The sequence below is a fragment of the Dipodomys spectabilis genome, unplaced genomic scaffold (genome assembly GCF_019054845.1).
Source record: "Dipodomys spectabilis isolate Male_0828 unplaced genomic scaffold, ASM1905484v1 ptg000081l, whole genome shotgun sequence".
NCBI lineage: Eukaryota > Metazoa > Chordata > Mammalia > Rodentia > Heteromyidae > Dipodomys > Dipodomys spectabilis.
Genome location: NW_024870758.1, coordinates 14,388,874 through 14,406,123, shown reverse-complemented (window position 1 = coordinate 14,406,123; position 17,250 = coordinate 14,388,874). Strand labels below are relative to the sequence as shown.

The 17,250-nt window shown below is 35.4% G+C and overlaps 1 protein-coding gene across 3 annotated transcripts in view; it reads right to left on the bottom strand.

Moving 5' to 3' along the window:
• The window catches only part of Mbd5 (methyl-CpG binding domain protein 5), a 141,338-nt gene that overhangs the window by 37,099 nt on the left and 86,989 nt on the right, over positions 1-17,250 (bottom strand). For all 3 annotated transcript variants that reach the window (XM_042683560.1, XM_042683562.1, XM_042683561.1), the window contains one exon: positions 14,146-16,281. In XM_042683560.1, coding sequence (XP_042539494.1) covers positions 14,146-16,281 — 2,136 coding nt within the window. The remainder of the gene's footprint in view (positions 1-14,145; positions 16,282-17,250) is intronic.

Sequence of the window (17,250 nt, the reverse complement as noted above, 5' to 3'; positions counted from 1 at the left end):
CAAGAATTGACAAATGGGATTGCATTAAATTAAATATTTTCTGAACAGAATTTACAGAAGTGAAGAGATAGCCTTCAAAAAGGAGGATATTTTTGTCACTATTCACTTGACTAGGGATTAGTATCAAAGATTATATAAAGAACACAAAAATGAAAACCCCTAAATAATCCAGTTAAAAAAGGACAAATCCATTGAACACACAGTTCTTAAAAGAATTACAAATGGCTAATAAACACATGAAAAAAAGTTCAACAGGTTTTGGGATCAAAGAAATGTAAATGAAGCTACATTGAGCCAGTTACTGCTGGCTTACCCTTGTAATTCTAGCTATGCAGGAGGCTAAGATCTGAGGATCCTAGTTGGAAGCCAGCCTAGGCAGAAAAATCCACAAGACTCTTATCTCCAATTAACCACCAAAAAGTTAGAAGTGGAAGTGTGTGTCAAGTGTTCAAGCACCATTCTTGAGCAAAAAAGTCAAGCAAGACACAAGGCCCAGAGCTCAATCCTCACTTCCTCAGTATGGACACTAAACAATAAACAAACTACCGTGATTCAGTAACCCATTTACAAAGGCTATCATTAAGAAAGCAAACAACAGCAAAGCCTCCTCATACTACAAATGTATATTAAGTCAAAATTAAATTAAAAAAAGCAAACAACAAATGCTTGCAAGCATGTTTGGGGGGAAGAAATCCTTATATCTTGCTAGTAGAAATGCAGATGTTGGTTGAATAGTGTAGTCATTTACAGAAGAATTATAGAAGCCCGTATGGAATTATAGAATTATAGAAGCCTGTATGGAGATTTTCCACAAAACTAAAAATAGAACTTCCTGTCATATCATTCCTGGATATGCACTTGAATAAATCAGACAGCAGACAATAGAGACATCTGCCACACCTATTTTTACTGAAGCTCTATTCACAATAACCAAATTATAAAATCAGTCTAGGCCCATTACTGAATAAAAGAACAAAAACAATATGGTATATATACAGAATGTTGAATAAAAGAATAAAAAGAATGTGATATATAAACAAAATGAAGTATTTCTCCTCATGAAAGAAATGAGATCATGTTCCATCAGTTTTTTGGAGCTAGAAATGACCATTTTAGAAAAAATAAGTCAATTTCAGAAAGACAAATACTTAGCATTTTCTTTCATTTGCAATTTAGATTTTAAAAAGTCATAAAAGTCATTGGAGGACTATTTGGGAAGAGGAATGAAGGTAGCAGGATGGGAGAGGATGATGAGAAGGAAATGACCAAAATAACATTTTACACTCCACAGTGAAACCCATTATTTTGTATAATTACTATATGTTAATAAGGCAACAAAGCTTCAATTTGTCAACATACATTTTTTCATTTAAAATGCTTTTTTTTGCTATTTCTAACCTTGCTTTTAATGAGCAAAAGTTCCCTCAAATCTAGAATGTGAATAAAAGCATAAACTAGAAAATAAAAGACAGTTATTATGATAATTATTCATATTTTAGCATATAGCATTCTGGATGTATTTACATATCCAGATATACATGTATAATCGTATTATCACATATTTTTTGAATAACGTAGAATCGTGTTATAATGATATTTTAGTTTTCTCATTTGTGAATACACTGTGAATATCACTCATGTTAACTCATATATGGCTATACAATCATTTTATAGTATCATGCATTATTATGCCATAGTATAATCATGAACATTTTTCAATCTTTTACTATTATAGGTAGCATTATGATATTATTGTTGTATCTTGCTATTTTCCCCAATTACTTTCTAAGGAACAATTGTTGTAAAAGGACTGCCTGGGACCAAAAGGTTTCTATATTTGAAAGCTCTGAATATTTATTTTCAAGCTACTTTTTAGTGAAGTAGATCAATAAACCTTCTATTTACATTTCTATAGTGTGTGATAGTGTTCATCTCTCACCAACACTCTATTTGTCATTACTTTTAATAGTGAAGAAAATAGTGATTAATAATTTCTGTCATTCTAATATATTTTGTACTTGGGATTCCTTAAATTAGATCAGCCTTTAAAATAGCATCCTTTTCGTAGGTATTATGCTTCAAATAAAAATTCAGAGAATTTGATATTTAAATATATGAGATTTCTGTTATTATTTATAATTGTACTGTGTTTCTTAACTCAAGCTACACAATAGAATCTTCTGGAGAAAAACAAAGAAAAATCCAGCAAATCTCAAATGAGCCAATACGTGGGTCCTACCTAACCTAAATTGAGTTCTCTCTTTGGGACAGTCCAGAAAATAGCAGTCTTTGAAATCTCTGCTGTGATCCAGATGTCCAAAGGGTGCAGGAGGGAGGGAAGGTAAAAATCATATTTGATTGAAAAACTTAATTTTCTTTTTAAAAGAAGTCTCCTTAAAAGTGGTACATTATTTCATGTAATACATGGGTTTGACAAATACCTTGTAAGTATATCTTTTAAACTATAATTTTATTTTAAGCATACAAACATATGTAAACATGTTTTAAATATGTACGTTTAAAATAAGATATAAATTTTTAAAATGACTACCAATGTCACCAAAGATCAGAAATAATTGGTGCCATCAAAATAAACCTTAAATTCAATCAAATTAGCATTAAGCCTCACCCAAATATACAGGAATGTTTCCATAGTAGTAACTGCAGTGCTAAAACATTATGATGCTGGTCTTGTCATCGCCTGATAACACAGTACTTTTTCCTTCTTGATGTACACATTTTAAAATTGTATTTTTAACTGTGTTGTATATGAATTGACCATATTTATCAAACCATGTTGATGAAAATTTGACATTTGTTTTGAATTTCCATTATTTTGTATATAACAGAGATGTACATCTTTCTACATATACTTTGTTGCCATTGTTTTTTCTTTAGGGTTTATGGAACTGGGAATTGAACCCAGGGCCTTATCACTTACTAGCCAAGCAATGTATCATTAAGCTATATTCCAATCCTTTTTATTTTATTTTGAGACAAGGTCTAACTTGCTTTTGCTGCTTTCAAACTTGTGATTTTTCTGCCGTGATCTTTCTGCCTTAGTTTCTACATCCATGAATCACCAGGCCCAGATAACATAGAGTTATGTTTTGTTTTTTTTGTGTGTGTGTTTTTTTTGGAAAATAAACCAAGGTGTTCTTAGAAAATAATTAGATCATTGACATGCTTATTGTGAGAATAGAAAACAAGCAAAAAGCTTGTAAGGTGTAAAAATATGTACAACTAAAAGGAGTTCTTATCATTATTACTGCTATTACTAATCAGGTAGGAGTGCTGACATTAGTGGAAGTGCTATGTACAGTGGTAAGTACAAATAAGCATGGACAGCATATCTTTCTGAAAAATCTCTCTAGCAAAGATTTATAGTTTTTCCCATCTGTCATAGTTGGCTCCAAGAAAATCCTTCAGTATTTTATTTAAAGAATGAGGGTAAAACAACCTTCTTTGAAAATATATAAATATTTATGAAATATTATCATGAAATAATGACTATGTTCACAGAGATTAGGGTAGGAGGACATACCAAATGCTGAAGTAGGCATATGGTATACAATTCTTTAAATATTAATTCAGATTTTTTCAGAAAACAATCAACATCTTAAATATTTCATCGCTTCTTAAATTTTGTTGCTATTTCCATACAAGGTCTAGTGCATTATTTGTATTTGAATCCAATCTTTTAGAATGAGCCAGTAAAAAGTCTTATTTACTAGCAATCGCTGTCTATTTTTTTCTGCCTGCTAAATAATAATGACATATTTAAATGTAGAAATCATAATTTCTCTGACCATAAGCAGAGCACATTTTCAAAATACTCTAGCGTGCATACACACACACACACACACACACACACACACATATGGCAAAGCTTTATAGATGAAAGTTTTCCTTAGCGGTTATTTTTTTTTATCTTTAATTTGCACTTGACAAGTAAGTTGTCGTTTGAGGTTAACATTATTTAAAAAGTCCTCTATCTAAGCATTCTTGGGGAATCTCAATGTGCATTTGTATCTTACAAACAAGAAAGGGTGGTTATTATAAGCATCTGTACAAGTAATATAAAGATCATATGGCTGAAGACATACTTATTATTTTCTTTAGTTTTCAAGACAACAATTAGGTATACTGGCTGGACAAAAGAGTAGAAATCTGATACAAGTAAAAAAAATCCTAGTTTTTCTTCTTTAGGAATTCAGTTTACCTACAGTAACAACACAGAAATCTTGTCATTCTTTTTCTTTTCCCAAGTATATATTTATTGAGATGATTATAACTAGAAAAATTTAAGTCTCTTTGTACATTAGCTCCTGTTAACTGTAATGCAATATGCTAAGTTATAACAGCTATAGGGTGTCAAAGAAAACTATCGAAGTGGTAACATTTGATTTAGCATTTGAGAGCTGCAGTTTAAAGTGCTTCTAAACAGAAGCACAATGATTTTTCAAAATAAAAGGAGATGAAGTACAACAAAGAGTCCTGTTTCCCCAAAACAAAGAAAAAGTGAGGAATCTCTGACCATGGTTGAACCTGCTGTTATGGACAGTAAAAAAAAAAAAAAAAAAATGAAGGCATTCTTCTAAACCATTAAAGGTAGGAATCATTTATTTCCTTGCGTATTTCCAAGACCTAACACAGCGTTTGACATAGTTGAATTCAAAAAGTGTTTGTTGGTTGAATAAATCTATTGAGATAATACAACTTAAACTGCTAGAAATTAGATAATTGGATGCCATGCATGTGGTAGTGTACATGGAGAAAGTGAAAATGGACTCTCCAGTGTACTGGTCCACTGCCAAGAGATGAGACATGAGAAAAGAGATGACTAGAAGATGACAAGTTACTTTAGAGGGCTCCCAAGGAGTCAAGAATTTAAATCATAGAGGAGGTCTGCCCCCAAAGTACTTTGAGTTCTTGGAGTTATTCAAGGAGGAACCTAAATTAGTGCGTATTTTTATAAATGGAGGGAAATCTAGAGATTGCTTTTTTTCTGAACCACTTAGCCTCAAATAGGCATTATCTGGAGAATATATTTTATAGTTCTGTATAAAAACCTTATGTTCTGTTGAAGCTTGTGGGAAATGTTTTGTATGTTAAATCAGTGTTTCATTTAGTTTAGTTTTTCAGCCAAGATGTTTTGTATTTAATCTAATGTCAAGGGCAGTTGTTATGAGTTTTTTTTTTAAAATAAAGTAAATAATGCATTAAACATTTAGTGGTTAAATTATCAAAAGCTGGCTGATATTCTGGAACAAGTTAGTAAATTGAAGTTAGAAAAATGATCATTTTATAAAAGATACCATAAGCAACTTTTTTTTTTTCTTACTCGCAGTTGGAGCAAAGACTGGAAAGTCTTCCCCAATAAGCTAAGCTGGTACCAGACCACAAGCTGTGAGCCCTGAAGATGGAGGTAGTTGAGTTGAATCTGATGAAGAAAAAAATGGGTGCCTTTTTCCTTGGAACAGACTAGCCACCAACAGTATTCTGTTCACATTCATAATTTGCATATGTGCATGTGTATGGATACACATGGGTGGGCATACAGAAATAGCATTAAGTTATAAATGGATATTTAAAGGATACTTCCCTAATTCCTAATATTACTAATTCTTGAGATGTTTTATTTGCTTCACTTTTAGAATTGGTTTTTAAAACAAAGTTAACATAGAAATTGCCTATATTTAGTTTTCTTTTCCCTGTTTGTCAATGTGCTCTGTAAAAGTTACTGTATTAGGGGCTGGGAAGGTGGCTCAGTGGTAGAGTGCTTGCTGTGCATGCATGAGGCCCTGGGTTCAATTCCTCAGCACCACATAAGCAGAAAAAGCTGGAAGTGGTGCTGTGGCTCAAGTGTTAGAGTGCTAGCCTTGAGCTGAAGAGCTGCGGGACTCTGAGCCCAGTTCAGCCCTACAACCAACAAACCAAATACTGATTTTTATCCATAAAATTCAAGAACCTAAGCAGTGAATACTGTAGAAGGTATTCCTTCACCACAGGACCTTTATAATTTGTTTTCTAAGTGTACTTTTATTGCCAACAGGATCAATGGTAACCTTTAGTAAAAATGCTTTCAGAGAACAGAAAATATAATCTTATTCAAATATAAAAAATTTCATCTGTATTTAAGACTAATTTCTAATGGTGACAATAATAATAAATTGAAAGATAACTTTTATGAGGTCTGTCTTCCAATAAGAGCTTTACTAAAGAGCACAGTAATGTGTTTTTATAGAAACATGTTAGCCTCTTTTTTCTCTGAATTCTGATATAAATTCCTAGCAGTCTTCCAAAGGCAATAGCAAGACACAGAGTACACTGATTCTTTGTTTTTTTCATAAGGAAAGAAGAAGACTCCAAACCAAAACATGTAGGAGAGGGTAGAGAAGATGGGGAAAGAGCAATGGGAGGATCACACAAATGCTGTCTACACTCAGTATGAGTGGGAGAAGGAAAGTGGAAAAGATGCAACTTAAATCCCAGAGTATAGTATATGTGTAGCTATGACTATGAGGGTCAGTCTTGTCAGTGTTAGCACAATCATAAGGCCTCTGTTAAGTCATAAACTTTTTTTTTGTATTTATTTATTTGAGCAAACTCAGGGTGTTGTGAATGCCAGCTAAGTTCTTATTCACTGAGTTCCACCTTCAGCCTGTTTCCTTTCTTGACACATAAAATTGCTTTGCAACTTGCTGGAATTAATTTAAAAATGCCTGAAAAATTCACAGTTAAAAAAAAGTAATGGTACAAAGGGATTTTACAAATGCATTTAATGTACTTTGATCAAATTCACCCATTCTAAAGCAAACATGTCTTTTATCACATAAAATATTTATTTTGAGGGAGTATAAATTGAGAAGGGTTAAATAAGACTCTTGCTTGACAGCTAAATGCTTCATCAGTATCTCTATTTGAAGTTTTACCTTATTGTTTAATGAGCAGAAAACGTTTTTAATAAATTTTGTCAACTTTGCATCCTTCTATGTATTGTACCCTGTGGTACCTGCAATGCTTAAGAGTCCAGCACATCCTAGATGTTCAATAAACGTTCAATTACCTCAATTAATATTCTAAAGTAGTACAGAACCAATTTCCAAGTTGTATTTATTTTGATAAATGAAATAGAATAGAAACAAAAGCACAGAGAATACTGCAAGGATTGGGCATTATTTCACGGAAACTTTCTGATAACTTATATACATAAGTGCTAGGTCATTTCACAGTATCTGTTACTAAAAACATGAAGTAGAATAAATGGGGAGTATAGAATGGGATCGAAAATATCAAAGTACATTGTATGTTCAAAGTACAGTTTCAGCAAACTTTTATATTTCAGTGCTAAAAATTCATGACTACTGTGAATTGTAATGTCAGTTTCTTATTGTGGGAAGAAACAAAAAAAAGTTAAAAAACAAAGCTTTAGATGTTCAGTCTCTGGGGGATGATCTGTGAAGCTGTATTCAGGGACCATATTCATCAGACTATAGTGTGAAAGATATCCCCTAGGAAGCTGTGCAACTAGGAGTCCTGCTCTGGGTATCTGTGCTAAGCACTCACTCCTATACTTGGCCATGGGTAGAACTCTGACTTTCCTTGGTCTAATTCTAAACCCAGAAGTCTCAGCAACATCTTGTGACTCCTGTTGTCTAGTTCTACTTCTTTCTTTCTTTCTTCCTCTCTCTCTCTCTCTCTTTCTTTCTTCTTTCTCTTTCTCCCCTCCTCCTTTCTTTCTTTTGTTGCTGGAGACTGGGGATTCAAACTTGGTATCTGATTCTCTCATTCACTGGCTAGTGTTCTACCACATGAGTCATGCTTACAACTTCTAGTTATAATTCTAAAGCTATAAAAAGGCAAGCTGTTACTCGGGATTTCCAAATATAACAAAAAGAAAATAATTTTTCCACATTTTGTTTTGCTGTGTTGCTAAATTCCAAGAAGGTCAGAAATTTAATTCAGTGTTACATAAGTGAAAATGAAATCCATTTTGATGGTACTGAAGGAATACTGTACTTTTTTTTTTTTTTTTAGCAGTTTTTATAAGCCAAATTATCATGGCATTGAGATTACTCCCTACAATCTTGAGTATATTTTGAAACTTCTTAAATGTTTTTGGACCATGTGGTTTTAGTAAATAAGAGCCTAGTTATTGCTCTGAAAGATTTCCAGGGACTTTAAAGTGAGCTTAATGTATTGCAATGGAATAAAATTCTTCCACTTTGCATACTGGGACAATTTATTTGAAAGGTACAAAACAGATCATTGAATAACCAACATATCATGTCACCCTGAGTTGTTAGTCATCTTTGATCACATAGACTCATGTCTGAATTTAACATACTTTCAACTTTTTTTTGCACACAAGGAAATGTTAAACCTGAGATATATAAACAAAACAAGCAATATGATCCTGCTATTAGGAGACTTTCTTAAACAATAACACACTATCTGAGGAAAAAAAAAACCTTACAGCAAAGAAATGGCTCATTTTGCAAAAATTCAAGAAAATAGGCATAGAATTTTAATCATACAATCCAAAATTTATATTAGTTCTTTGGTTCAAGAATAAGAACACAGGGAAAATTTTAACCTATAACCATATGCATCAGAATGGGAATAAAATCTAGGCATTTAAAGTTTGGGTGGAAATACTTTCGATAGTAATTATTATTAATTCAGTCATTAATTTCAAGATGCCTCTGTCTTTTTTTTCCGGTCTACATTAGTCTGTATATGACTAAAAGCTTATTTCTACATAAACTTCCTATACCCTGAGAGGCTAACGTATAGTACAATCTGCCCTTGAACTTTTTCATTCCTTAATTTCCTGTACCTGTCACCACATATAGGATAGGTAGGAGATGACAATTTCCCTTTATTTTCTTTACTGGCACATTCTGAGAATAAATAAATACATAGAACAAAACTTAACAAAACAAAAAACACCCTGTCATTACTTTGTAGTCTTTTGCCCAAAGTATTCTTTGTGGTTTTTCTTTTTATATACCTACCATTTCAATGGCTGTCCTGAATTTCAGTCAAATCCGTTTTGTGCTGAAAGAAAACACTTTCTTTTGCAGTTTAAAAATATGCATAGATATATAAATACTCATGACATATATTTATTCAAAGGTTTATTTACATTCTTATTAGTCAATGTATATATTTAAGAGTTAAGGAAAATAAACACTTGCATCATTTTCTCTTCTTTCACAAACCCATGCTCTGGTCCCTCAGATTATAGTTTCATGTGCTTTGTAGAATCAATTAAATGTCTTTTATTAGAAAAAAATAGAATATAAAATCATTTTAAAGAAAAAAGGCTGTGTTTGGTTACTTTATCATAGTGGAAGAAGTGTTGTCAAGCATGTTAGCAGAGTAATTGAAATCTTTTTTTTTTCTCCTTAAAATTGTAAAAACAATCACAGAGCCAGTGAACAGGTTATTGTGTGAATGTTGGGCAGGCTAAGGCCACTGGATTATTGGTATAGGTGATTTGCTCTGTGGTAAGATGGCGTGCAGTAGCCAAGACGGCTAGAAAGCATGAGCGTTTTGGAAGTTTGCTAGGCAAGGACACTTGATTTTGGATCCCTTCTTATACCAGAGCACTATAAGACATACACCAGGTATGTGCTGAATTTGTCTCTCCTGCAAAATGGAAGGTTTTATTAAAAGTACAGAACTGATGGATTTCTAGAACATTCCTATGTTCAGTGAGCTAAATGTCTGGACTAGGGATTAGGAACTTTGGGGTTTGGTTGCCAGATGCGCCAGAGTACTGCCATTCAACTTGAGGCACATCTCTAAGCATCTTACTGTTGGAGACTGAATCTGTTACAGGGAAGCATTAAGCTTAATTTATAATTTAATATTCAAAAAATGAAGACATTGTACATGTTAGAAGTCTTACAGAAAAGGGAATTTTAAAACACCAAATAGAATGACTAAAAACCATATTAAGTTTTAGAAACATTTGCTAAGTATTTTGGATCTTTTAGCCAATTTTGGTCACAATCTTTGTCTCCAACTCCTACACTTGATTTGTAGTATGTTTCTCATATAGATACATACAGAAATCATAGGCAGGCCTAAAAAAATCAGTATGTGGACTAAGAATTCTAAAATAAGTTTTAAAAGCAAATTATCAGCTGAATGAAGCATTTTCAGAGCAAGTCATTTTTCTTGTTCTTTCTTTCCTCCCCTCCCCCCTCCCCCCTTTTTTTTTTGGTTGGTCATGGGGCTTAAACTCAGGGCTGTCCCTGAGCTCTTCTTTTTGCTCAAGGTTAGCACTCTACCACTTTCAGCCACAGCACCACTTCTGGTTTTCTGGTGGTTAATTGTAAATATGAATCTCATGACTTTCTTGTCTAGGCTGGCTTTGAACCGCAATCCTCAGATCTCAAGCCTTCTGAGTAGCTAGGATTGCAGGTGTGAGCCACTGGCGCCTGGAAAGTCATTTTTCTTAATATTTTTTCTTATATTGGGAGATTTGATTTCAGGGACCTGTGCTTGCTAAGTTAGGTACTGTTACACTTGGGTCATGATTCCAAACCTTTTTGCCCTGGTTATTATTGAAATAATGTTTATTTTTTTGCCCAAGCTAGCCTGGACCATGATTGTTCTATTTATGCTTCCTGTGTACCTGTGGTGACAGGTGTGAACCACTGTGCTCAGCTTTTTGTTGGATAAGATAGGATCTTTTGATCTTTTTTTTTGCCTAGGGTTGGCCTCAAATGTGCTTCTCCTCTCCTGATTTTAGCCTCCAGAGTAGCTAGGATTACAGGCATGAGTCACTTGTGCTTGACTTAATGTAATACTTTTGAACTGCTTTTTAGAGAGTACATGAAGGCACTGATTGAGTAGACTAATTGTTGTGTGTTGGCTCTCACCAATTGTATATACGCCATGTTGCCTGTTGGCCTCTTTCACTGTTTTCCATGATGTTGACTGAAAAGACATGACAAGAATTTATACATGCATGTCTCAATGATATACTGAAACCAGTGGTATCAGTATGCTAGTGGCTCACACCTGTTATCCTAGCTACTCAGGAGGCAGTGGCTTGAGCACTGAGGTCCCAGTACTGGCACACACACACACACACACACACACACACACACACACACACACACACACACACGAAACAAAAACAAAAAAAGGATGTTGACATGTCAGCCATTAGGAAACTCACTCCTATCTAAGTGAAGTAATAATGGCCTAAGGGGGCAGTGCTTTTGTTACTGGACACTTAATCTGAACTGTATGCTATGATGCCCAAGTCCGAGGAAAGAATGCACAAATACAACTCCTAACATGCCTTAATATGCTAACATTTTTGAACACTAAATGTTTTAGATGAAAAGCTTACACAGTTGAAAATGGAATGTGAAACCAGAAAGACCTGAGTTCATCCTGACTCCATACATTATAGGTAACTACCCATTTTATAAATACTACAGAGCACACAATAGGTGCTCAGTGATAGCCATATGCAGTATGTAAAGAATAAATTTGTCTTTCTCCTAATGTTTACTTGTGTGTTAGGAATGCCTAACAAAACTCACAAGGATACCTGTGCTACCATCTGCTGTAAATGAATAAATGTCAGTGTAACTGGATATTCTGGCCAAGTAATTACATTGACAGTATATTCAGTAGATGCAAATCACTTTATAGCAAAAGGAAATGTGGCATTAAAGACTTCCTCAATATTTACCTCATCAAAAGTTACATTAATTAGTAAATCAACCCATTTTCACAACCAACTGCACATTAGATCTATATACACTAATTAGTGTTTACTTTTATTAGGTCTAATATTTAAAACATTCTTACTGACTTTGATTTTTATCAAGCATATCCTTCCTGTTTGCTTACACGATTGGTCACATTCATGTCATTCCTAGATATTTATCACGACTCCTTTTAGCTTTTAAATGCTAATGATTTTCTTATATTAATATTTTTAATCCATGTGCTTTGACACCCCATGTACTACTAATCCAGGTCAGATGTTTTACCCTGAAGAATGGAACAAGAAAATGAACGACCAGCTGGGCGCCGGTGGCTCATGCCTGTAATCCTAGCTACTCAGGAGGCTGAGATCTGAGCATCACAGTTCAAAGCCAGCCTGGGCAGGAAAGTCAGTGAGACTCTTATGTCCAATAAACCAATAGAAAACCGGAAGTGGCGCTGTGGCTCAAGCGGTAGAGTGCTCACCTTGAGCTGAAGAGGACCCAAGCCCAGAGTTCAAGCCCCATGACTGACAAAAAAAAAAAAAAAAAAAGAAAAAAAAGAAGAAGAAGAAAAAAAAGAAAATGAATGACCAAGACTATAAGATTCAATGCGCTTGACAATCAGAAAAAAAAGAATATAAGTAAAGTTGCTCTTTCCCACTACAGATGCATCAAAATACAATATTAATAAAACATATACTTTACATATAAATTCAGGCCTGAAATGAAGTAAATTTAGGTAAGGGGTACTCAAAACTATAGGATATGAGACTAACAATGTCTCACCAAAAAATGACTGAAGGTAAGCTCAACAAATATAGTACAATTAAAAATAGTCATGGAGTTTATGAAATATTAATCTTCTAAATACATAAAAATAAATTTTGTATTGGAGGATCTAAAATGGAATTGAATTAGTGAAAAGCTGGAAGCCCCTTATGCATCTTTCAATCATCCTATTAAATATATTAGAAATAAAATTCATAAGATCTTTTGAACTAACTATATTGAGAAGGCACTAAATCATTTCAAATATCTCCTAAATCTATATTCTTTCTGGTACAAGAGGTGACAGAACTGTTCTTCATTAAGTGCTGACATCACAATGTAACAGAACACAAGTTGTGAAGTATGGCAGGTGTAACTTGGCAACATCAGGAGGGAAAGCACTCAATTTTACTATTAGCAACAGACATGCAGCTCATACTCTTCCGCGCATATTGATACCATACCTTATCAGTAAAGAGTTCAGCAGTTTTCTCATTTTCAGTAGCAATCAAGGTTTATTATTTATTATGCATTGCTAGGGACTGAACCCAGGGTCTGTGCATGTGAAGTAAGCACTCCATTCTAAGCTACACTTCTAATCCTCAAACAATCTTGCCTTCTGTTTTCAAATATAAGCTGTAATGGCTTTGGAATCTTCTTTTATTCCTCCCTGTCATTTAAAGTCATTGCTGTTGAGATTTGAGTAGTTTTCTGATGTTTTCACAGTCAAGTTTTTTGATGTTTCAATGAATTTACCTTTCAGGGCTTCTGTACAATTTTTATAATGATGTTTGAGGGTTTTATTGAACTAAATAGCTCTTTTTCTAATGTGTCTGCTTAAATAAACTTGTTTCTATAATAGTAAATGAAGATTTACATTAAATTTGGATTCAAAACCTTATGTCAATGCTAAAAGCAATAGTTCAGATTTATATGAAAATTTAAAACAATTTCAAGATCAAAAATTCTGGAAATCAGGTTTTCATGCCTTTTTTATTAGAAACTTTAAATTATTACTTTTTAAAAAAGGAAGTAGCCAATATCCATTTTTGAATTTTCTCAAGCAAATAATAATAAAGAATAGCATACTAGGATAAGAAAACACATTAGAAGACAGCTTCCTACTTCATACAACTTCTTATTACCTTTTCCTATCCATTCCCTTATTTCTGTTCAGCAGCAAGAAAAGTGATATCCATTTACTTTTGCCTTTTTGGGTTTTCCAAGTGAGTTTCATTTACCTGAATACAAACAAAAACTAGGGAGAATGGCTTTTGTAATGGCATAGACCAAGGATATGTCTCTTAACCAGAAAACCTTGCCTTCTATGGCTTCTTCTGCAGTCTATAGTCCAAGAGTTATCAAACCAAATGAAAGTCAAACAATATGCAAAATGACACAGATTGACAACAAATAACGGAAACACATGGAATCCCCTTAGCTGTTATTCTTTCCAAGAAAAATCCCCAGAATTCTGTAAATAAAATTATAAATACTAAAGAAATGAAGAGAATTTTCACAATGGGGGAGGGAGGATAATTTCTTATCATAATAAATATTTTGGTACAATTTTTTTTTTAAAAACATAGAAAAGTTTAGTACCTTTGGGTACTTTTTTCTAATAAAACCATACCTGCTTCAGAACTTGTTTGATTATAGCTGCTAACAATGCTGTTTGGTATCACTGGAGTGGACGACGTTGAAATTCTTGACTGAGGTGGATTGGGATGTAATGAATTTCCTAAAGCCATGCCCGACTGACTGAGCATCCCACAGTTCCCGCTAGCCTGAATCTGATTTATTAAACCTGCAAGATGGTGGTTGGGGACTGGATTGTTACTGTGAGCAAAGTTAGTGTTTGCATTATGGCAGTGCACGGCTTCCCCTCTTAAAGGTATGTTCTGTGTCAGTGAATTCTGAAGAACACTGGAGTTCATACTGGGATCTGTAAAATGCAGCTGGTTAGCAGAGCAAGGCAAAGCAGTATTTGAGCCCCCACAACCTGGGGTACTATTGCTACTCAAGTGAGAGCTTTGACAACTCATAGACTGAAGTAACTGAGACATTGAACTGATGGGAAATGAACCCTGACCCTGCTTCCTTAGCACATCAGGTCCGGGTTTAGGAACTGCGGAGTTTTCCATTTGAGACTGTCTGAGCAAACTCAACACTGTGGTAGGTGGCTGTTTTCTTTTCCGCAATGAGTCTTTTTGCTGAGACATCAGCTTATCTCTTAGTGCTGCTCGACCACTTTGCCCTTCACCTGTTGGGAGAAGCATGTTGGCAGTAGGAGGGAACATGGTGTTTAAAGTGCTATGTCCTTCTGTGTTGCCACTACCGGCAACAGCTCCAGAATTGCTACTGCTGCTACTGTTGTTACCAGCAAGTTTGTTTTGATTTGCTAGCTGTGCTTTGGCTGCTGCTGAGAGTAAACTACTTGCTGGAAAGGAGGCAGCATTGTGCTGGTTCAGGATCTGATTTAAAGGCATTCCCAGCAAACCAGGCTGACTCTTTACAGAACCACTTCCTGCAGATGCAGTAGAGAAAGCTGCACTGCATGGAGTATTTAGTACATTACTCATTCCAGCAATTAATGGGTTAGGGATATCCTTGTATTGATGATGTCCGTCGGACTTGGTAGAAGGGCTTGATGGCATTGATGGCCTTGGGGACCCTATTGTTGACCTTGGTGACCGGGGTGGAACCTTTATACCACTGCAAGTGGCCTGCGGTCCTACAGGTGGCATCATGAAATTTCCGTGATCGGATGATGTGGAAGATGAGCGTGATCTTTGGGGCGATGCCTCAATCCTTCCAATTCCAGTCCCCATCATGTGCACTGGGGATGTCACTGGAGAAGGGGACAGGGAGGTTGAAACTGAATGCTGAACTCTTTGTACATGACTCCCATGATTCATGTGACCAGGTTTTATGGTTGGCAAAGGGAGATTACTTGGCAAAGGAACAACAGCAGGAGGCATGCTTACATTCATCACAGGTACCTGAGAGTGGACATTTGAATGGAAACTGGTTGGATTAATGATAACAGGGTTCTGATTCACTGGTTTACTAGGAATAGGGTCAAGAATGCCAAGTGGATCTTTCTCAGATGTTAATGGCTTTTTCTGAAGAGCACAAGAAGGTGGAGGAGGGGGAGGTGGGCCTTGGGGTGGTTTGTGGTGGAACATTGCGCGTGGTATTTCCATATTAGTTGAAAAATTACACATTGGTTTTTTCATTACTGGACTCTTTGTAGTCAAGGTTGGGGAAAGAGGTATATTAGTCCTTCCAGCCATTGCACAGGATGACTGTACAGGAGAACCATGTAGCATTACTGAAGGTGGAGAAAGAGGAGTCCTATTCAAGTGAATAGGACTGGAATTGGGAGCTCCATGAAAACCAGGATTATTTCTTGTGAAAACATCAGGGCTTCCAAGTGGGTCAGTCCTTGGAGAGATTGAGCCATCTCCATAGATTTGGGAACCTGATGATGCGGGGCTGGGCAGGCCTCCATGGCTGCCACGGAATGGAGATTTCTGTCCATGTTCACTGCTGCCCAATCTCTGCCGGGGGTAGACAGGGTGGAGTTCTTGTTGCTGGCTTCCAGGCAGGTCTTGTACATAAAGCCTTCCCATGGCATTTGATGATCCAATCATTAACTTGAAAGGATTCTTACATTCAGGCATTACAGAATTTGTAATTCCTTCATGAGACTTGTTTCTTACTGATCTTGGAGTTGCTGCCCTTGAAGGTACTACTGGAGTTGCATCTGAGATGTAAAAGAGATAGAAAAAAAAAGCTGTTAATAGCCTCAATTCTTTTTCTTGCTTTTTTGTTTTGTTGGCAGGAAGGGAAGGGAAGAAAGGAAATGAGAAAGGAGTGGGAAAGAAGGGCATCTGGAAATACAACTTTGCCAATAAAAGCTGTGATTTTATACAATTATAGAAAAGGTCCAGGAAGCGGTATTAAACTATGATTTAAATAATGTATATTAGTCTCCCATAGATGACAAAAGGCTTTCATTAACGGTTTGTTATGCTGTTTACCTCCTTTCTGTTGGGAAAGCACAGGTATAGAAATCCTGATATTATTCACTCTAATAATATTTCAAACATGCAAAATCCATACTGACAGCCCAGAAGAAACGATGATGTTACTATCTTGCTGGATTTAAAATGTTTGAGAATACAGTTACAATGGAAAATTGTAATTAGTGTGGCACTTTTTTTTTTTGAGACAAAAGTAATTTAATGGTTGCCTGGAGCTTAGAAAGCGAGGAAAACAGGGAGTGATTGTGAGTAGGTTTAGGTTTCTTTATACTGTGATGAAAATACCCTAAAATTGAGATAAATGTGATGTTTGTACAACTCTAAATATACTAAACACCACTACGTTGTCCCTTACTTTTTTTTTGTCAGTCATGTGGCTTGAACTTGGGGTCTGGGGGCTGTCTCTGAACTCTTTTGCTCAAGGCTAGTGCTCCACCACTTGAGCCACAGCCTGTGGCAAATTTCTTCTTTTTTTTTTTTGGGTCCGGTCGTGGGGGCCTGAACTCTGGGCCTGGGCGCTGTCCCTCAGCTCTTCAGCTCAAGGCTACCACTCTACCACTTGAGCCACAGCGCCACTTCCGGCTTTTTTCTTTTTGCTTATGTGGTGCTGAGGAGTCGAACTCAGGACCTCAGGCATGCAAGGCAAGTGCTCTACCACTGAGCCACCTTCCCAGCCCCTATGGCAAATT